At 35.1% G+C, this 23995-nt stretch overlaps 1 protein-coding gene across 3 annotated transcripts in view; it reads right to left on the reverse strand.

The window, feature by feature from the left end:
• Positions 1–6: 6 nt before the first annotated feature.
• The window catches only part of LOC145686532 (uncharacterized), a 179729-nt gene continuing 155740 nt past the window's right edge, over positions 7–23995 (reverse strand). For all 3 annotated transcript variants that reach the window (XM_081759970.1, XM_081759968.1, XM_081759969.1), the window contains 2 exons: positions 7509–7640; positions 7–2918 (listed from right to left, as the gene is read on the reverse strand). In XM_081759970.1, coding sequence (XP_081616096.1) covers positions 2158–2918; positions 7509–7608 — 861 coding nt within the window. In that variant the 5' untranslated portion in view covers positions 7609–7640 and the 3' untranslated portion in view covers positions 7–2157. The remainder of the gene's footprint in view (positions 2919–7508; positions 7641–23995) is intronic.

Below are 23995 nucleotides of genomic sequence, written 5' to 3' on the forward strand. Positions count from 1 at the left end.
TATTCTGTTAATTCTTACTCTGTGTTACGTTTTCGTGTGTAAATCGAGATTTTTAATATTCTCGATAAATTCTTATTTCGAGAGGAATATATATCTGTTCTTCTAGTAGAGAGCTACAAAAATGTATAAGCAATTACACAATGTAAAACTCATACTCCAAGAAACATAATATTTCAAGAAAAAAATGCTAAATACAAATCTCTAATAGTTCTATTCTTTTTGAAATTTTTACTAAGCACTTAACACTCCGTGTGCACAATAGAAACACGATACCCATAAATTCGCATGTGTAACAGAAAATAATTAATACTGAAATCGAATTTCAATATTTGATTTAAAGCAATAGTCTTCTAGTCGTTAATTATGGACATTATATTTGTGAAACTGGAAAACTAGGATACATTCTAACAATACATCGTCTTGCTATGGTCGTTCTATATCGATTTATAGTCGCTCACAAACAACCATTATTTTGGGTATAATTTGTAGTCAAAATATCTTCTTTGGGAAAGGAACTGATAGTGTTATATTATAATCAAGGAAACGATTAACTATATTGTGAAAGTAAAAACGAAAGTCTTCTGCGCAAGAATCTTCAAACTGTCGAAATTCAAGTAGTCTACCAAAAGGGTAAAGGAACAAATTCACAAAACTGTTTACTAATAGAAATGATAATTAGAAGCTAAGAATAATTAAATCAAATCCTACATTATATTAAAGTCTCAAAAATTGACTGTTAAAGAAGGAAAACATTATAGAAGTTAGGGAGAAAATGAGTAATATTCTACTGAAAAAAAGGTTTCCTAGTCCGAACTGTTAGGAAAATCTACTTTTGGCGAAAATATATTTTTGCCAGAGAATACGAGGGAAGGGGCTTGCAAACTCGTAAGATGTTCTTTCTTTTCTTTTATTTTTTCACGTGACAAAATCAAGTGTAATTTAATTCCATCAAATAGTGAAGCGCTAAGTTAGAATAATGAAAAAGAAGTTGTTGAAGATAAGTTTACGATAATGAACGATTGTAGATGATGATGAATTGTAGATTACTGTATATTGTAGTGCTTATACACGGATAACTCACTTCTTGTTGGTGAAATACTAAGAGAAGGTATGTGTATTCTCAGCCAATCTGAAGTTTAGTGCAGAAAATTTGGAAAATTTGGACAAAGAACAAGAATTTTAGGACTGATCAAAAAATGTATCAAAAGATTGCGTTTTTGGCCAATAATTAGTTTTTGGATCAGGGGCACAAAATTTTTGAACGGACCCTAAATCGAGTTCTATTTTTTTCCACGGAATAAGCACATCATACGCAGTTAATTGATAGTTTAGGTTTGGTTCTCCAGATATAAGGCCTACAAGAAAAATTTTGATTGAAATATATTAGATCATTTGATCCAAAAAAGTATGTAGTATTATGAAAATACGATTCTAAGTACTAGCAACACAATACGAGTAAGAAGTTCACCAAGTAGTCAAGACTCCACCATAGTGATTAAATGTTAATTTAACATACAAATTTGTGGTTTTGAGTGCAAAAGGGAAAGCGAAAGAATCCTATCCACAAAGAAAGATGTTAGAAAGAAGGATAGAGTGAGTGAGATTCTAAAAACGCAACATATTGCTAGGAGAAGAATGCTAAAACGATTCAATGTTCCAACCATAAATCAGCTATATTTAATAATTATGGATAAACTGAAAGTATTTACTTATAAAGAAATATAGCTTATGTTTGGTTGTGTACTTATTTTAGCTTATTTTCAGTTTGAGATATCATTTACAAACTTTTTTTCAGAAGTTCTTAAAAATGTTTCCTTTAGATACATAAAGTGAATATCTTATATTTATTAATTCCATTGCAAAAATATCCTGCTTATATGTGATTCGTATTCTTTTTATTGAAACATTACTTTCCTTAGTGTAGAAGTTTCACTCTCAAACAATATGTTTAAGAAATTTGCGCATGATTTCTTTTTTTAACCGGTAAATTATTTATTTCGACACTTATATAATGGTTATATTAAACACTTAACATACATGTTATTTGCTATGATTTCAGTGCTAAATAAACCGAAATGAATAGGTAGCAATGGATGCTACTACCCGTTGTTGAACCTGTATCTCTACGCACTATAGTTCACACTTGTTTGTGTCTGTTTAGTTGACCTGATTATCCTGTGGTAAAGGATAAAACCATTTGAACTCGTATCCTTTGAGACCAAATTCTTTTTCCGTGTCTTCCTGAGGTGTCTCTTCTGGGATCAGATTAACAAATGAAATATTTGGTTGAAATCCGAACTCATTAGCTTCATAGACCACTCTTGGTCCTCTCCCGTCTCGATTGTTCCAGAAATAATCACCAACTTTGGCTCCATCGCGATATCCTGTCTCGTGGTGACCATGGAAACCAACGGTATAGTTAAACTTATAGAGCCGTTCATCTTCATCATAGGTTCTATTCCTATCCTGTTTCTCAGGCGTTGATACTCCTGGTCGCTTCGCTGGAGGTTGTGCTGGACGTTGTGGTTGTGCAGGTGCAGGTCGAGACGTTGGAGATTTAGATCCGGGACGCGGAGTTGCTGTAGCGGGTCTTGCGGTGCTTGACGTAGGCCTAGGTCTTGTTTGCGGTATTTGTGGTCGAGAAGTCTGAGGTTGTGTTTTGACAGGTCTTTGTGGTTGAGGTCTCTGAGAACCAGGTGGAAGGGTGCCTGTAACACTTGGCGGTGCTGGTCTGCCAGCTGGACGTTCGGGAGATCTTGCAGGAGGTGCTTTAGTTGTCGAAGGAATGCTGCAGTGACTGCATGAACCACCGCTGTTGCTGATAACTATCTTCTTAGGTGTTGTTTGTGGCCTTGGAGTTGTAGTTGGTTTTGATGGTTGTTTGAAAGGGCCGAGGGTTGCTTCTTGTCTATCAACAGCTGCAAACAAAACACAATCGATATGTTACACTAATTACTAGAAAATTCAAACATCTTCAAAACTAAATCCATCTACATACAATTATGTTGGAAAACTATACTTATTATATTCTTTTTTGCCTTTTTGGATAACGTATTCGTCATGGACCTAAAAATTGCATTTGTATTCAATTATTGTTACTTTTTTTTAAAAAAAAAAAATATTTTACCTTAAAATCTAGTTTATTTACTGTGGAATCCAGGAACAGATTAGTTTAATTTCTACTATTTTAAAGGGAAAAACTTATCTTAAGTCTCGAACAATTTAGTATTCAAATAGGGATTTAGTACTTAAATAGATGAATTACATATTGCAAGGCGCAGATGAAGACAATCGTTGATGTGAAGAGGAATACAATAATGAAGGCTAGAAGTAAGACGAATTTAAAGGATAAGAAATCCCTATCGAAGAAGAAAATTAAAAACACTAAAAAGGGACACTAACAAAGAATACTAAAAAAACTCTCAAGATTAAGTTTGATCAATGTAAGAAAAAGGTTGTAGGTCTACATAGATAATTTTTGCATAGAAATAAGAGTGAATCATTTGCGCATCATATCGAGTTTGAAACGTTGTTTCAGGCCAAGCTTGATACAGTAGCTCCGAGAGAGCCGACCTGAAGCCATTGTAAAATAAGTTGACTTATAAAGAAATCCATTACTGAGAACGCGTCGGAAATAAACACAGCAGTATTGTTAACCATAAGCATTCCGTGGTGCAAACACCAACAAGGTATCCACTTGCAAGTGTGTGTGTAATGTAATTGATAAGTGACTTCAGAAACTTTCAATGGTTAACCTTTAACAATTGATTGGTATATTTTATGAGAAGTTCGGCCAAAATCGTGATTGGAAGTAAGTATTAGTGTTATTAATACTTAATCGTCTCGTCTCGAAAATGAGTAGAAAGTTGTCACGAAAATTATATTTTCAAATTCGAAATGAGAAGAGAAAAGTGAGAAATTTCACGAGTCTCTTGTGCAGCACTACTTTACGCACATCTTTGATCTCTATTGTTCTTTTAGGGTTACATGATTCTACAACGGTACGTTGTATATTAGTATTGTAAATATGTATTTATTTATAATTTTGAGCCATAAGGTATTTCAAATTTATACTAGGCTGGCTGATATTTACTATCAGAAGAAGAAGAAGAAATGTTTAAAATAATATATTTGTCAAAATAATATAATTGTCAATGTATAAAGATTTACAGATGTTTAAATAATGCGATTTTGGATAGCAAGTGTCAATAGCAGCCAGATATATAGAATATAAATAAAAATGGAATCAAGAACGACGGAATGCAGTGTGTGTTATTTTGTTGTTGTTGATTTTAGTTTAGCGTCCCTTTCAGCAGCGAGGCTATATGAGACGTGGACCTACTGATTAACGTGGAATCCGAACCACATGAGCTCCCGCCGGGAATCGAACCCGGGTCTCCCACGCCAAAGACGCGTATGCTAACCGCTTAGCCACGGAGGAGCTCTGTGTTATTTTAATGTGGCTCAAGTTTAATTATAAAAAGAACCAGTATTTTATCGTTGTAATTAATACTATAAAAATATAAATTGATAAGATGATTATTTGAACAGAATGAAGAGTATTTATCAATGTTTAAATTCACTATACAATATATTACAATCAGTGGCGTATTTAGGGGGAGGCTATCGGACTCAAACCACTCCGGAATAAACTTACTAGTCTTTCACATTCCACGTACAATAATAATCCTTCTTACCATTTCTATGTATTTCATTGAATTTCCATTTTCTTATGTTCTTTATTCAGAAATAATGCCGTATTTGTCAAATTTCATTCCATGTAAGAACTGCGTCCTTTTTTTTCTTTCTTTCGTTCATTCTACTCTTTTGTTTCTTTTCCTTAGTTGTCACTTTCTTTCGTTTCTCCTGTCATACTTTCGACCGTTCTTAGTTGTGATTTAAGTCGGCCGTCGTCAGTAACACCAAAACTGAGAGAAGCTGATAAGCGAAATTGAAGGGCTCTCTGCAATAACAAGGTAAGTCCAGTTACCTCGATTCCTGGTAAAACATAGATAAAGAAGGCATGTGAACTTTCCTTTTCGATCGCCTCTTGTGCGTATTCGAAGCGTCTGTTGTGAGAAAAACACAATTCATCTGCGTCGAGCCGCCGTTTCCCGATGCGGATAACAGAGGGTGCAGCTCTCTGCGGATAGTGAAGCAAACATTGGTAGAAACGAAGAGGCGATGCGACGAGTCTGTAATTTTGTTTTCAAGGGTCGGTTCAGATGAAAACACTGGTACGAAGACATACTTGATCGTTTTGTTTCGAATTGGAGAAAATCAAAACAGTCGAAGAATGATAGAAGCGCGGAAGGGATGAAAGAGAAAGATAAATCGTGAACTCTGGCAAATAATTATAGAAAAATCAGGACGAAATGCAGTATTTTGTTTCTTTTCTCGATGTTAATATTGAAATTCAAATAGTGTTGTCAAAAATCTGGATATGAAAATATTCGGATTTTGAAAAATTCGAATTCCGGATATCCGGATTCAGATTTAAATCCGGATTTCAGATGGATTTGAAAATCAAGTCATGATTTGTAAAGCGGATATCTAACCCAAATCCGGTTTTCGGATATACAACTAAATTGGGTAAGTAGGAGAGAGTAAAAGCTCCCCACGTGGATCTGTGTTACTTTCGGAAACGTATAGTGGTGTAGGAGCAAAAGCCAATTCCGTGCCCGCACAAACACTGGACACCATTCTGATTTTCCCCAAGAAACCAGCCAAACCGAAAATCAAGGATTCAAAAAAGGATTATGTGGAATCTCTGCTACGATTTGCTACTCTTGCCAAGCTGCAATTTTAAAAGAACGTGCTAAATCCTGTAGATTTTTCTTCTCTTTCTTTTTTCTTTCCTTTTTTTTTATATCTGCGCTCCCGGATTCTGAATCTGAAACGGTTGCACCAGACTTGGAGCCTTAAACAATGTTCAGGACAGTGCTGTTTCCGGATTTTGTTACCTATAACGCTCAGATTGTTGATATTGTGTATCCTCGTGTGTTGCAGTACATAACCTTTGTCACACGAGTCGTTATATATTACCACTGTCGTCTTTTTCACCATTACTTTAGGTTATGCAATAGCAAGGTAAATGCTTATTTTTTCCACCTTCGTTATGTATTCCGCATTTCCGGTATTCGCCGTTTTGTGCTCTAAAGCACAGACCAAGTGTTACACCAGTTTTCTCCATAGATATATATATACACTCAGATTTACTCCTGTTAATTACCACTTGCACTTTAGGTTTATAAGCTTAGTATCTCAAAATGTCTATTTTTCACTTACCGTGTTATTGCAGAGGGCCTTTCAATTTTTTAGTGTATAAGATTCACATAAGATTCACCAGTTTGCAATTCTTGCCATTAAAATTTCAACTGATGTATAAATTAAAATATATTTAATTCTCAAACTCAGGTGGACAATTGTCCCCCCTGTTTCCCCGTGTTGTGCATAGACCCCCTGAAACAAAATCCTAAATACGCCACTGACTTTAATAATAAATAAGTTTTGAATATTGTTCTATAATACCCTTTATGGATTTCTCATGATTCGGAAGGATTTTGATAACTTCTAGATGAAGTTAAGAAAAAAATCAGGGTATAAGCATTGTACACAAATTTACAAAAGGAAACAAGAAAATTTAGAGAATAGATGAGAAAATTTTTTCGAGAATCGAGATGTAAGCTAAAGAGGCAAGAAAATATTATGCCTCATCTCGTTCCGTCACGTATTAAACCGAAAGAATAATGTCTAAGTTCATTATGTTACTTTGAACATAACACCGTAGGTATAATGTCTAAGTTCATTATTACGTTACTTTTACCTTTATGCCAACTTAAATTAGTTTAAAAATGCAGCGTAAGAGTTGATGATAGTTTTGTTCATATTTTGATAACGACAAGTATGATGTAGTCTTGCCTGTGGCATATGCCTTGTATGAATGAAACAGTAGGTGGGCATACATCAGTATTAATTTCCCTTAATACGTGGCACCGTTCTTATATAGCTTCAGTTTTATTGTTTACAAAAATGATTTTAATCTATTTTCTTGAAAACTTCGCATTGGCATTTTTATTTCATTATAATTTAATTGACTTCATACATAACAACATTAGTAAGTAGTTATAAAATAATTTACTTGATTTATAATATGATAGGTAAATATTGCTCGCCTTGTAATTTAATAGTGGGCGCAGTTACTCAGTGGTAGAGCATTCACCTCCGGTGGTTGGGGTCTCTGGTTCGATCCCAGCTCGCACCGTGTGGACTTTGTGGTAGACAAACACCGAGCTCGTGGGTTTTCTCGGGGTTCTTTCGTTTCCTCCCACTTTCTTCATCCCACTCATTTCCTATTATCACCGTCTTCTTTAGCCTAACCGGCATAAGCGTGAGACGTTAAACTTAAAGATTTCATTTCATTCTTTTCTTGTAATTTAAGTACATTTAATCAAAGCGTATTACATAAAAAATAATGAAAGTTAAGGAAAAATATATTTATCACTTACGAGGACCCAATTTTGTTCTTTTTCTGCTAACAATATGGAAGTCGCCGTTCTCATCCGTCCTGTATACGGTGGTAATGTAATATCCATCTGCAGTTACCATCCCAAACTCTCCTTTGATTATACCATTTTCATCTGCGGAAAGAGTAAAAATTATACGTTGCTAAAACATAATGCACTGTAATAAGCAAATATTTTATATAAAAATAAATGAACACAATTTACTCTGGTATAGGTATAGCTATGCGGTGTGATTGTGTAAACTCAAATAAAAAGGGTTTGCTTACTTTTTTGTTCTTCTATTATCATACATTCTAAAATTATGTTAACTTGTAATTCTTCAACTCCTTGAAATCTTATTTTATCTTGTTTTTCCGTACACTTTAAATCTCATGAGCTCCTTCGTGACTAAGCAGTTAGCATAAGTGGTTTTGGCATTTGAGATCCAGGTTTGATTCCCGGCTAGAGCTCGTGTGAATTTGGATTCCACGTTAATCAGTATCTGCGCGTCTGAGATAACCTTGCTGCTGAACGGGACGTTAAACTCACTGTCAACTCAACTCAATTTTAAGTCCCAATAAAATGGACATAATGTCGTAATGAACGGATGGATGGGCTTTAATTACTACTGTACACACACATATATGTAAAGTTCTGCTTTGATTACTTTTGTTCACACGTATATGAAAAGTTCTGCTTAAATTGCCTTTGAGTATACCTATATGATAAAGATTCCGTCCGATTCTAATGTTATTTTCGATTAATTTCATTATCATCCTTTGATTGAGAACTCATACACTCACTTTGATAGAGAGCTTGGTAAGCGTTATGAGCTACAAGAAAAGGAAAAAATCAGTTTGCCATCAACAGTTCTTTGAATGAAATGTCTGTATCGGGTAAATCATTGAATCAGTTTTCATATTTACTTTTGCTTATAGAATATTATAGGCAGTTAGAGTTAACATAAAAAATAGCAAAAACTTAACTTGCTTCTGCATGTGGCATAAATACTCATCAGTACTACTACAATAAAATAATAATAATAATAATAATAATAATAATAATAATAATAATAATAATAATAATAATAATAATAATAATAATAATAATAATAATAATAATAATAATTTTTAATATAGTTGTTGTAATGATTAATACCTTTCTATAAAACGCGAGGTAAATCTTTCATTCTCACTATTGAACATGTCAATTGGTTCCTTTCCAAAAACAATTGAAAAATAATAGAACCTTGAACTCCTGTTCTCCAAAAGTTTCCTTTAAAGAATGTGATCATTATGTCGCAAAACTAAAATATTTTATCATAGCTGACAAATTTTATAGTATCACTAAAACTATGAAAATTGAAATGGTCGTAAACTGGACTGGTTGCAAACTGGTATATACCCATGATAAATTCTTCTTTTATTACTTTGTGTACACTCATATGAAAAGTTATGCTTTTATCGCTTTTGTGTACACTTATGCGACAAGTTCTAGCTACGCCTATGACTCTGAAACAGACATTAATGAGTATCATGCGAAACTTACATTTCGAATGAATCTATGCCGGTAGTTGAAGTAGTCAGTAATAATTGTTGGAAATAATTCAATGACTTTATTAACATTTATTAAGTTTATGGAGTCTTCCCTAAATCCAATAAAGGTGTACTGCCAGAACATCATAATGTCTAGGCATGATAATTTCCTTCCCACCTTGCCCAATCTCACATCAAATCCAATGGGATTTAAACGGCATCGAAGGTGTCACTATTCATCGTAGCAACTTCGAAAACTTTAGATTGGACACTTATGCCAGTCATTTTCGATTATTTTTACACGTCACCTCTTCACACCTCTATCAATCGCTCTCATGTCGATGAATGAATTTGAACTTAAATGGAATTATGTGTGTCGCTATTGATCTCAGTAACTTCAAAACTTAGAATCCGACATTAATATCGGTCGTACTCCCCCTTTCCACTCACTTTCATGCCGATGAGAGATGAATTTAGATTTAAACGGCATAGCGAGAGTCCTATTCATTTCAGCAATCCACAAAACTATGGATTGGATACTAATATTGGTCGTTTTCGATTATTTTTACATGTAACTATATAGCAATCCCTCACTCCTTCTCCCACCCTTTCCATAGTTTGTATCGGGCCGTTCTCTTGTATAAGAAAAATTATCAAAATAGGCATCAGTCTAGGAAGAGTTAGCCGTCAACATCGTTAATCTTTACATAAATTACTATTTATATGGATCAGTTTGTGTTCTATTCTGGTAGCGATAACTGATTTTCTCTTGGGGAAACGTTCAATACGAGGGAATAGGGGAAGTAGCACTGCGAAAATATTGGTAACCTCATTGAGCATAAATTGGCGGATTTTACCCAAGACATTCCCTGAAATCATCACTTTTTTTGTCTTAAATTATAAACGAATTTCTAACTGACTTCAGAAAAGGAGATTCTCAACTTGATTCGTTTGTATACATACGCGTGTCTATGTATGTCTCAAAAGTCCCCTGACATAGGGTAACTGTTATTATCAAAGCTACAACAAAATGTAAGAGGGGAAACCGTCTCCAAATGTGACGTTTCCAATCTAGATTGAAGGAATTTTTTAGATCGGACGATCTGTTTGGGCTGTACACTCTTTATGCTCCCAGTGTGAAATGAAAATGAAATGTTGCCATTTATCTGGGTCTGTTATGTTAACGGGTCGATAGCTAGCCCGTATTTCAAACATGCCCCCATTCACCATACTCTTACAAAATTTGTCCACCGCCCGTCCCGTCTGATTTAAAAAAATTCCTTCACTTTAAATTGAACACATTTGGAGACGGTTTCCCCTCTTACATTTTATTGTAACATAGATAATAACAGAGTTACCCTACGTCAGAGGACTTTTGAGACACCTTGTATATATATATATATATATATATACGTGTGTTTATGTTCACGCATAACTTTAACATTTCATTCAACTTTATGCACCAATTTTATTTATTTATTTATTTATTTATTTGAAAGAGAATGCTTTTGCGGTGGTTTCTAATAAATTTCATTAGTATCTGATAGTTTTCTGTACTAGAATATGAAGAGTTTTCTGAACTAGAATATGAATCTCTTCAACAGCTGATAGTGTTAATATCGTAATTAACCGCATAATATAACCTGTTCACGCATAAGTTCAACATAGATGCACCGATTTTGACTGTTCTCTTCTTTTAGTTTCAAAGAGTACACTTTCTCGCAGGTTTAATAAAAACTTTACCAGGGTCTGATGACAGTCTTCAAAGTTGGACATTGAAACTCCTCAAGAGTTCATAATGTTAATACTGTATGCATGTTCATGTATAATCCCGTAACGTGACCAATTTATAAATTATATATATATATAGGGTGTTTGGAAACAATGTCGACAACGTTTTTGATGTGATTGCTGACACCAAGATAAGGCAAAAAGTTAGTTATAAGCTGCTGAAAACATGAAAAAATGAACTTTAAAGATCTCAAAACTAAAGAACCTACCGTAGTCGGGTCAAGATTTCATTTAGGAACTAGTATGTGTCCTATCCAAAAGTTACGGGCATATAATTTGAAGTACTCACCAACTATCTCTATAAAAATTGTTGCGGAAGTACAGCAGGATTCTGAAACATGAATATTTGAATAGGGCACATTCTAGTGCCTAACTGAAGGCCTGACCCGACTACGGTAGGTCCCATAGCATTGGAGCTATGGGCCCTTAAAGTACGTTTTTTCATACTTTAGGCAGCCTATAGCTCCGAAAGGAAGCATTTGTGCACCCAGGTTGGTCTATACCTTTTGCCTTATATTGGTGTCATGAATCACCTCCCAAACGTTGTCGGTGTTGTTTTGAAACACCCTATATATAAAGTATACCAATAAAATGTATATATTGTTGAACATTTTTACAATTTGCATTTTACATTTTACACTCTTTAATAGCTCTTAACTGTTAAAAATGACATTTCGAGCAGGATGCAGCACATCTCCACTACCATCGCGGTGTAAGAGCCTACCTTCAGGAACACCAAAAGAAGAGATAAATTGGACGAAGAGACAATATCAAATGCCCTCCACAATAAATCGGATTTGACCCCTATGGATTTTTTCTCTCGAGACATGTCAAGCACACGTTTATAGCACAAGACCTGCTACAGTCAATGAGTTGAAAGCAGCCATTGAAAATGATTGTACCCAAATACCAATTACAATGATTAGGAATGTTTTGAATTCGATCTTTCAGCGTTATCAGTTGTGTCTGGATCACTGTCAACATTTCAACACTTTCAAGAAATGGCTGGTTTCTACATTTGTTCACATTACATTTCAATTTTGAAACTGTTCCGTATCGTAATAATTATTAGTATTATAGTCGTTCAAAAAGTGTATACATTTTATTGTGTGTGTATGTGTGTGTGAGGGTAGGTGGGTGGGTGCGTGGGTGTCTGTCTGTTTACCCAGTTTTTACAGCACGCTTCGCTACTGAAAATCAGTTAATTTTTTTTAAGTTTCTATTTTCTTCTTTTTAGGGCGTTTTAGAAAGTTATTCTGTTGTTTGGGTTTACCTTTCAAATTGGATACCGTAGATGTAGGTGTTTACATACTGACTTATCTTCGAAATAGAGAGCAAATGAAAAGGAATTAAAACCAAAAAACTTCAGTCACTGTATATAAACTTAGCTTTTAGTTAAATTGAGTTTCATCAAAGCAGATGACTGTTAATTCTTTCAATATTTTTGTTTATAAAAAAAGAAAGAAAATGACGTCACTTACGGGAAATAATTTTCTTCATTTCTTAAAGCAATGTTAGAACGTAGTATGGCTAAAGTGCCTCAAACTAATATTACAAAAGGGCCGGCGGTGGCTCAGTGGTAAAGCGTTAACCTCTGGGGCTTGGGATCCCGGGTTCTATCCCAGCCCCTGCCAAGTGAACTTTGTGGTGAACAAACACCGTGTGTGTGGGTTTTCTCGGGGTTCTCCCGTTTCCTCCCACTTTCTTCATTCCACCATTTCAGTCAGTACTCATGATCATCGTCTCCTTTAGCCTAACCGGCATCACCGTGGGACGTAAAACTCAAAGATTTTAATATTACAAAAGCTATCCACCCAAGCTCTTCGCAATGTAATGATGCACTTTGCTGCATCTTAATTTTATAGAATGATTCTGTGTGTTGGTGCAAATATTGCATCACTCCAGTAAAGTTCTATTGCTTCTATCACACTGATTCATTCTTTGAATCACTTAGTCGACGTAGTTACGTGTTTGTTAGTAGATGTCTCGACAAATATTTTCAGTCATTCGTCGTATAACCACGTGTTTGGCGTCTGTCCAGAAATTCATCCACTCAGTTTCTACAAAAAATAATGTTTGTGCAACATAAGAATATAGAATAAGTATTTCTCTGTGCAGCAAAGATCTATGTGACTACCTTTTTGTATGCAAAGCATTGACAGGAATAAGTAATTTTACGTTATTACGTTTTCTTATTAACTAATTTAGCCATTCTATATGGACATGGATTAAACGAAAATCGCTTCATTCTTCTTGTAGTAGTTTAGTATTTAATGTTTTAGTTTAACGTCCAACGACTCTGCACCGAAGCTAAATGAAGTTGTTTGGAAAATATAATGGAAGAAGAACTGCAAAACTGCAAAACTGAAGAACTGCAAAACGGGAGAATTCCATAACATTCATGCAGTATTTGTTCAGTTGGTGGGAATCGGACTCGAACCACGGACCCCACGCGTCAGAAGTGAGCGCTTTGCCAGTTTGAGTTAGTTTCTATTGCAAAAATATGATAATATAACAAAATATAAACAAAAAGCCATCTTACAAATAATAAAGAAAAAAGAAAAAAGTAGAGCAGAGAAGTATCAAGACTGATTCTGACAGGGCCAGAACATGGAGTCACACAAGAGAGTATAAAAGAGCTACTCCGAGGCTAAGCGGTTAGCTGAGTTGTTCAGTTGATTTTGAGTTTAACGTCCCGTTTTGGAGCGAGGTTATATGAGATGTTGACCTACTGATTAAGGTGGAATCCGAACACGCCTTTGGCGTGGGAGACAAGGGTTCGATTCCCTGCGTGGCCTCATGTGGTTCGGATTCCACGTTAATCAGTAGGTCCACGTCTCATATAGCCTCGCTGCTGAAAGGGACGTTAAACTCAAAATCAACTTAAAAGAGACTAAATTACTGACCCACTAGAGAAACGTATTGAAATTTGTTATGGGCGAAGTACAGAAAAAATATATTGAAATAATTAATTAAAAAAAGTTCGGTGACCGATGTGTATAATTTACTACGGGTATAACGACTCACCAAGGGTAGTCGTCAACCTGGTTCGGCTTAGTAAGATATATAAATCTTAAGTGGTAGTATTTGTTTGCATGTAAAAATTATCTTTAATAATTATATACCATTATTCTCACCTTTTCTATTAGAATGATAACGTCGATGAACGTTGCTAAAATGGTTTATTAGCTGATATACTTTATAATATATTTTCCTTCAAACTGTCAAGCACACAAACTTGCTGACTAGGTATCCATAAACATTTACATAGCAACAACTATCCCATAATAATAATTTTACATATCTTAAAAACATTCTTCTTTTGTTATTATTAAATTAACATTCTATTAAGTATAGTGCACATGTATGAGCACTTTCTGCCCAAGGTACAGGTAATTATTAACCTATCCAAAGTATTTCGTTATATAAAAATGTCGCCCGACAAATGGACTGAATATAAAAGTCATGAGTGAGCTTGGCTTTTATCTTCAAGAACCACTGGTCCGTTTACAATAGTGTTCTTACATTACATATGTTCTTTATATTTTGATCACACCTCGTATATATCTTCATTACATTTCATATATATATATAGATACATTTATAACAAATCTTTAATTTCGTTAATACTTATCTTTTATTATATTAATTATATTTATTTCATTATTATCAAAACATCGTCGCTTATTAATATAATTAACGAGGGTGAAACACAAATTACTATGATTAATAGTTTTGATCATTATTAAAACAGTGATGTTATAAATAATGTTTAATCTTTCAGGGCGCATTAAATAATAAATAAGTTAGATGTTGTATTTTAATGTATACATCGTAGCACTAAGATGTCATAATAAAGAAGAATCTTGTTCGGATAATATATAGGATAGCTCATAAAAACAGTCGTCGAATAATTAGTTTTATAGAATGGATCTTATTCTTAACATAATCTTTGACAATTAAGTTTTCAACACAAATCAATCTAATATAAATAACCTTTGCTTTTAATCATTTATGAATCAAATTATAATTCCTACATATATTAAAAACATTTGGGAATTATCATTGATTAATGAGAATTAAAGAAAATTAAATTGAATAAAAATAAAATAAATGTTCATGAAAATCTATAGCTGATATGAATTTAACCTAATTTCATTAACGGTAATCAGGTTACGTTCGTACTTGCATACGATTCTAATAAAGTACATTGCACAGCACAATCATGATTATGTCCCGTATTATTGTTCTGTACAGAAATTACTTCAATACCTGGATCTTGATGCGAAGTGCCATCTCTTGTCCTTCCATTACGTCTATCCACGTAGTTCGCTGTATTCCTGGAATTTCGCCATACATTTCGTCTATTTTTAAACCTATTTTGATTATATGGTCTAACATATGGATTGCTACGATTAATTAGGTTAGGCGGATTCCCTACATAACTTTGCCTATTTTGCTCATTTTGATCGCTAGAGTATACTCGGCTTAGGTTATGTTCCGTATTATTCACACTTCGGATATTTAAATTCCGAACAGGCACCAAATGATCTGAATTATTCTTATTTTTACCCATTCCTGCTTGTTGATTCATGGCATGGTATTGAGTTTCATAGCATTGGACAAGCATTAATAAATGGTTGAAACTCATACACTGTGTGGAAAATAAGATCTGTTGTAATTTAAATGGAAGCAAATTTCGAATCGATGCTATTATTCTCGATTCCGATTGCAATGGATTAACGACCTTTAATTCGTTGTAGGTATTTACAACAAACTCTACAACAGATTTATGCAATCGAGGATTGAAGTGTTGATTTCTAATGGTAGCATCTCTATTCGCAAGCAAAAAGTCATTTTCATAATTGGCGATCAGTGCCGCTTTGAATTCTTCATATGTACTGACGTGATCACGTACTGCTTTAAACCATAATGAACAAGGTGGGAGTAATACATGAGGGATTAATTTCATATATTGTGATCTATCTATACACATAATATTACACTCGTCCTGGAATTTTTCTAAGAAAGAAGTAGCATTCTCGTTACACTTACCACTGAATTTGCTCATAGCTCGAATTTCACTCATCTTAACACTTAATTTTACCTTCCTTTTATCATTCCGTGTACTTATTGGGTGATAGTTCTTATCCATAACGTGATGTGTCGTTACACCATCTATGTTTCGCCCATCTGTACCCTTCGGATGTATTTCTTCCAATATAATATCCTCATCAGACACCGGCGAAGGCGAGTTCATCTCTGGTGAGTGGGGAAACTCCATGCGATCACTACACATGTTATTACGGTATGTGTTGTCCTTAACCTGTAGCATTCTAATTTCTTCCTGTAACGTAGCTATCAATTGCGTATTTGCACGTATATTGTTAGAATTATTGATGACCTGGATCTTTTGTTGTTGAACAGAAGATTCTGTTACTTCTAAATCCTTTTTTACATCACTGATTTCTTGTCTCAGGTGATTGTGATTACCCTGGCATTCCTCCGATATTCCTTTTAACTTTTCCTCGAACTGCGAGGTGATATCGCTCATCGTCTGGATAATTAATTGTTTCGTTTCATCCGACTTCTGTTCCATCTTCTGTTCTATCGTCTGCTTCAATTCTTCGTATTGCTTGTTAGATTCATCAGACTTCTGTTCTATTCGTCTACTTAATTCTTCAGAGTTATGCTTCATCGTCTGCTTTAACTCGGTAGACATTTGCATCAATTGCCGCTGTAAGACTAGCAAGATTCGGTCTTCTGATGTCAATCCTGATGTTACACTAGGTTCACCGTTGTCACTATTAGTGGATTCATTCACCATTATTTCAGTGTCCATTTTCCTTATAATTATTCTACCACTTCTCAATATGGTGAAATTTGTACTCATTAACTTTATGACAAAAGTAAATTCAACCTTACTCTGCTTCGGGATATGAATTTACAACAAATCCCGGGTTTCGGCACCAAAATTTTTATAACGACTCACCAAGGGTAGTCGTCAACCTGGTTCGGCTTAGTAAGATATATAAATCTTAAGTGGTAGTATTTGTTTGCATGTAAAAATTATCTTTAATAATTATATACCATTATTCTCACCTTTTCTATTAGAATGATAACGTCGATGAACGTTGCTAAAATGGTTTATTAGCTGATATACTTTATAATATATTTTCCTTCAAACTGTCAAGCACACAAACTTGCTGACTAGGTATCCATAAACATTTACATAGCAACAACTATCCCATAATAATAATTTTACATATCTTAAAAACATTCTTCTTTTGTTATTATTAAATTAACATTCTATTAAGTATAGTGCACATGTATGAGCACTTTCTGCCCAAGGTACAGGTAATTATTAACCTATCCAAAGTATTTCGTTATACGGGTACGTAATAAACTAATGATATAGGTACTGACATCAAGGATAGGGGAATAATGATGAAGATATAAGATAGTACTGGCAATCAAAAATATTATTGTGTTGAATTTGGTGGAAGGATACAGGTGGAAATCGGATAAAAGATTGTATGCTGCGGTAAGAAATGAAATACGTATGCCGCAAACTTGCACTAATAACTGAAATAGAAGCTCTCAAATCAAGTAAACCATCATACAGGTAGCATAATCGATACTCGAGTGTGGCGTATTTACGATTTTGTTTCGGGGAGAGCTTTGAGAACTTTCGGGGGAGGGGATTTGCCTGTAAATGTGAAAATTCTGCAAGATATTTCATATACTTTACTATAGTAAGTAAGATTTCGGAAGGGGGCTTAAGCCCGGAAGCCCCTCCCCCTATATACGCCACTGCTCGATGGTATCGGCCTAAAGGTGCAGTGGGGATCAGGAATATGTTAAATCTTACAAAAACGCGTATGGGTAACAATTAAGCAATGCAAATACAATCCAATCTGTTTGCATGTGAGGAGATAAAGAATTTGCGAAAATACTAAGTCAGACCTGTGGCCACTGATATTGTGGACGTAATTGGGGAACATGCAGTATATAGTGTTCAGAAGCCAAGACGGGCCTGAATAACATACATGCAGAAGGAACAATATCAGAAAAATTATACTCAGAGTAGAGCCAGTAATAAATCAGAGTTTTAATGTATAATGGACAAATTTCATAAAAGGTTAGTAAGATTAGTTCAAGGCTAACAGACACAATGGCCAGAAACACCGAGACGAAGTGTGGGTGTAAGTTGGTAAATATATAGATGGTTGAAAAATCTAACATACGACTTGGATGTTAAATCAGATGTAAGCGACTTCGAGAACAAATATTGTCAATAAAAATAACGACTCAAGTTTTTTCAGCATAAAGTTTAGGGAGAGGATAAAGTCGGACTTAATACCAAACTTCGGGCATATTTACTAATACTGAACTAAACTTAATGTGATAAGTGCGGGTGTCTAGAATGACTACTAAAGAAATGCCGTACTTATTGAAGAAGAGGTGACTAAATATGTTCATTCAAAAGTGTGAAAATGGAATAAAAAACAAATATGCCAGCGATTCTATAGAAGGTTACAAGAGGAATTAAAATCGTACACAGTCGATGAAAGGTTGGCGTAAAACCATTAAAAGAAAGAAGGTGTATGAATTAGAGCGGAACAGTTTGCTAAGTTATATGAAGAATATCTGACGCTTGTAACAAATGAGACGGGGTGACGGAGTTAATGGACAGGTCGTCAGCATACGTAAAGATATGAAGAGAACGAAATGAATGGGAAAAGGGATGGATAATAGACCCAAAAAATTGATAAAATATAACAACAGGTCTAAAACAAGTGAAAATAAATAGGTAGAAAGTGCACTGCCCGGGAGGAACCCTATAACAGACGTTAAATAGCCAATAACCTACCAACGCAAAAAAGCCGACGAATAAAGATACTGAATTACGGCGTAAAAGGATGGAGGAATATGCCACGATTGAAAACACGAAATAATAATAAAAGAACTGTGATCAATTATGTGATAAGCTTTCTCGAAACCAATCGTGAGGGCTTCCGCTCGAAGTAGTCGCATCTAAAAAATAATAATTAAATCCTGAAGTGAATGAAGGGCAAAATGAACATTGTGACTCACAAGCAAACCTTACGTTTGGGTGAATCGAGTTGCTGACTGAGACACATATGAGAAAGTAGTACTAAATGCGGTCAGTATTTCAGTGAAGTTGTAGGTGCGAAGCTCCAGGGGTTTAGGAGATACAGCTACCAGAACATCACATGGAAGTACAGAATAGTCTTCATACAGTTGGAGGTAAAAGCCCTGTAAGACCTCTTGTAACGACAAAAGGTGAATAACAAATATATGGGTAGACTACATATTAGGACTAGAGGGAAGTCATATAGTAAGGGTATACCTAACGGTGGCCATCTTGAAATTCGCCATTTTGAATTAAGGTTAAGTTTGTAAAATAGGAATAGGGTCATGTGATACATGATTTAAGGCGCAAATTTAATCAGAAGAACAATGGTGACGTTAATTTTGATTTATGCGCAATTGGTAAAAAGTTACAGGGAAATTAAATATTGTTGTAGCATATGTATTAGTCCTTTACCCCACCTTTTAAATTTTGTGTTTATGATAATAATTAAATAAAAAGCAGGTGGGTAAGTATTAGGTCTGTGGTAAGAGTTGCCTTGATGGCGGCCATGTTCAAATCCGACATTTTGAATCAGACAAAAGTTTTAAACAAAACACATAACAGTGACACCTTATTAATAACAAATTTTGCCATAAATCCAAAGGTATAACCATTTTTGCTTTTATCATTAACCAACATTTGTTATCACATAAACAAGTTGCTAATTTAAGGAAAAATGACCAAAGTGGAGTTGAGTCATAATTGAACTTGGGTCTTTCTTCCAAAAAATTCCTCAATTAGTACAATCAATATGTAGTTCAGAAAAGAGTGCATGACTTGCACAAATGCTCTGCTCACAGTGAGCACACCTGACAAAGGCAATCGATTTGAACATGGTCACCATCAAGGTAACTCTTACCATAGATCTAATACTTACCCACCTGCTTTTTATTTAATTATTATCATAAACACAAAATTTACAAGGTGGGGTAAAGGACTAATACATATGCTACAACAATATTTAATTTCCCTGTAACTTTTTACCAATTGCGCATAAATCAAAATTAACGTCACCATTGTTCTTCTGATTAAATTTGCGCCTTAAATCATGTATCACATGACCCTATTCCTATTTTACAAACTTAACCTTAATTCAAAATGGCTGATTTCAAGATGGCCGCCGTCAGGTATACCCTTACTATATGACTTCCCTCTAGTCCTAATATGTACCCATATATTTGTTATTCACCTTTTGTCGTTATAAGAGGTCTTACAGAGCTTTTACCTCCAACTGTATGAAGACTATTCTGTACTTCCATGTGATGTTCTGGTAGCTGTATCTCCTAAACCCCTGGAGCTTCGCACTTACAACTTCACTGAAATACTGACCACATTTAGTACTACTTTCTCATATGTGTCTCAGTCAGCAACTCGATTCACCCAAACGTAAGGTTTACTTGTCAGATGAATCGCTGACGGTGATTGATGAATCTGATAAGGACTGGTATAACGAAGTAAGAGGCTTAAGTTGGTGAGCGAAAACTTAAGTAAATAACTTAATTTCAACCGGTAGAAGAGAAATGAACCTAAAATCTCGTACTATTAGGTCTGCTTTCCTTGCTTTCGGGAGAAGGATGACAATCATATAAATATTAATGCAAAATGGCATTAAAGGAAGAGGCAAGTGACGGCTCCAAATACTGCAAAAATGGTAATATGATTTATACGGAATACTGTTGAAGACAGGAGAACCGGAGTGTTTGGCAGTGGAAAGAACACAATAAACTTCATCATGAGTAATAGATCAATAGATCAGGTAATCGAAAAAGGATCCTCAGAGATTAAAGTATGCGGAAGGTCGGTCAAAAACGAAGAGGAAAAGATGGGATCCAAGTTCTGAGATTGAGTAAACATATATAGTGTTATTCAAAAGCCTGTAAAATAAGTGCCGTAACATTGCGCAGGATCCCATCATGAAGACGTAGGATAGAGATGAATTATGACTGATGATAAACGTGCTATATGATAAAAAAATAGCCTCAGCCGGCAAGAGATTATACATGTCATCGATGTAAGAATTCAAAGCATGGGGAAGTTGGTGATCTGTAAGAAGATGTTTAATGGCATAAATCTGAACCTGATAGAATTGAGGAGAGGTATGCCAAAACTCGACCAATGCCCCATATAAGAACTCATGCAACGTAGACGTGTCCTGTGGGGCAAACCGAATTTGCCATTGAAAGTAACTCCTAAGTTTAGTCTAAATATAACAAACCACTACTCTGCAATGTTAGCATAATATTGTTGCATACAGGATGAGTGTATGCACTTAGTAAAGAAATGACCTTGTGTTATTATAACAAAGAAAGGGTATATATAATTTACAATATAATTTGACACGCGTAAACTGCAGGGAGGGGAGAATAGGAAAAAATCACGACAACTGCTGGATGATCTGTGAACGTAGTTTGCTGGCTTTGCATTTCAACAATACCTGGTTTAAGATCCAACGAATAAAGAATATAACTAATGTATTGATATAATAAATGAGATTCGATTTACAATATTATCTAAATTTACAATCGCTCTGTAGCCTGGAATAAGAGAAAAGTACGAAAACACGACAACAGCCTCATACTCTTTAATGCAATAACTACAGGATGAAAAAGAAAAATAGAGTGAGTGTTCGCTGAATTGCGACCACTCCTCTACACAAGAAGGTATGGCCAGCAGTCCAGCTTATAATATGACCACCCCGACTGGGAGTGTTGCAGAGAAACGACATACTTGAGACTACAAATTGCCAACTAGCACACTTTTACAATATATTGGAGGAGGGCAGGATTCATCTGCATTCCAAAAAGGCATGATTGTGGGTGCCATAAAACACAGGCGCGTCAATAACCCAGACATCATGCAGCAGTTACAGTTTACTAAAGACGTGCAAGGAGTGGGAAGAATATCCACGAGTAACGACCTTCAAGAGATGAAACTGCAGGCGCGTACGGAAGGTCACATAACTGGGCGAGAGTCGTGTTAAACGGGTCGTGACAGCGAAATGAACCATCAGTGTTCGGAAATTACGTGACCAATACAATAGTGGATATCCAGCACCCATGTCCTACGCAACTATGCTGCATACACTGGTACGCATGAAGTTCCAGAGCAGACGAAATACTCTTCACCCATTCCTCAAGACTAATCACCGCCGACTTCGTCACGCTTGGGCACAGGAGCACGCTAATTAGACAACGTATGATTGCAAAAAGATATGTTGGCCCGATGAATCACGGTTTGTACACGACGGGCGCGTGCGTGTGTGGCGCCAACAGCATGAAGCTATGGACCCCTCATGCATGGTGCATACAATACAGGAAGGGGAGAGCGGCTATGTGGTTCGGGGAGACTTCTGTTGGCATAAACTTGGACCGTTGGTGTGCATGGGCCTCAGCGTGACATCCTTTGTGTATCTGCAGGAGTTAGGGGATCACGTACACTCATGTTCAAAACGATTGTCGCATATCTGTAACTGTGTTCTTGTAAGAATATAATTTGATAATGATTTTACAGGGTACTTTTAATACTATGTGTATAATCGAGTAATGTATATTTGTGGCAAGTTTCATAGGAAAAGAATTATAAATACGAAAATTAGGATGAGTAAAAAATGTTGCTAAACGGACAAGAAAGTTTTATTTTCGTTTTATTGTTCTTATTTACTGATTTTTTGACATGAAATTTTCACATACATGTATTTGCCGATTATACACATACTATTATAAGAAATACCGGGCGAATTCGTTATCAAATTATATTCCTACAACAATATATTTATAGACATGCGACAATAATTTTGGACATGAGTGTACATCCCACAATGCATAATATCTACCAACACAGGGACGGCATTTTTCAGGACGACAATGCACGGTGCCACGAGGAACTTGAGCATATGAATTGGCCCTTTAACTCACCAGATCTTAATGCTATAGAACATTTTCGGGATTTTGTGGACCGACCTCTATATATAGGGTGTTAATGAACTATACCGACAAACTATAAAAGGCGATTCCTCACATCAAAATAAGAAAAATATTCGGAAATGGTGGAATGAAGAAAGTGGGAGAACCCCAAGGAAACCCCCACACACGACGTTTGTCCACCACAAAGTTCACTTGACGCGAGCTGAGATCGAACCAGGGACCCCAAGAACAAGAGGTGAACACTCTACCACTGTGCCACCGCGACCCGGTAATTCCATTATCATTTATCATTATTATTTATCTGATGTTACACAGATTTTGAAGATGATATGTAAAATTTTGTAATTTGAAATTACCCTTTGTGTGCTAAGTACAAACAAACAAATATAATAAACAATCTAGCGGTTCAGCGAAGCGTAGTTGGTAATGCTCAAGCAGCAATCCTAAGTGAGCTTCATCCCGATTTTGATTATTCTTATTTTAGTTTCAAAGAGTATACTATCTTGCTGGTTTCCTACAGATCTCATCAAGATGTAAAGAAAGCTTGTGGAGTTAGACCTTAAAAGTCCTCAAGAGATTATAGTGTTAATACTGTGTGTATATTCACTTATAATTCCGTAATTTTTTTTACGTATTGTAGCGCATACGTATAGTCACGAATGTTTCGTAAGCCGATCCATTTGATAAGAAATTACTAAAAGTGCTAAAGAAAGAAGAAAATAATATTAATAAAGCACTTAAAATCTGAAAGTAATTCATTATCTTAATCAGTATAAACAATTTGAAATTTATAGTAACTTAAACAAATTAATGACTAATATAATTACCATCTAAACTAATTTTAGATTAGTTGTCAGTGTGTTTCTGTTATAATTTCTTTTACAAAGTGATTATGAATTAAGCTTCTTCTGCTAAGCATTTTATTATTATTATTATTTTCTGCCTTTTTAGCGCTTTTACTGGCTACTCTTTTTTTAGCGATTTTGTTGAAGTCGGTTTTATTTTAGTTTCTATTACGTATTGTTTTATACAATTTGTATTTGATTACTCTTATTCATAGTTACCAATACACGCTTTCCTCTC

The sequence above is a fragment of the Thermobia domestica genome, chromosome 5 (assembly GCF_964235325.1).
Source record: "Thermobia domestica chromosome 5, izTheDome1.hap1.1, whole genome shotgun sequence".
Lineage (NCBI taxonomy): Eukaryota > Metazoa > Arthropoda > Insecta > Zygentoma > Lepismatidae > Thermobia > Thermobia domestica.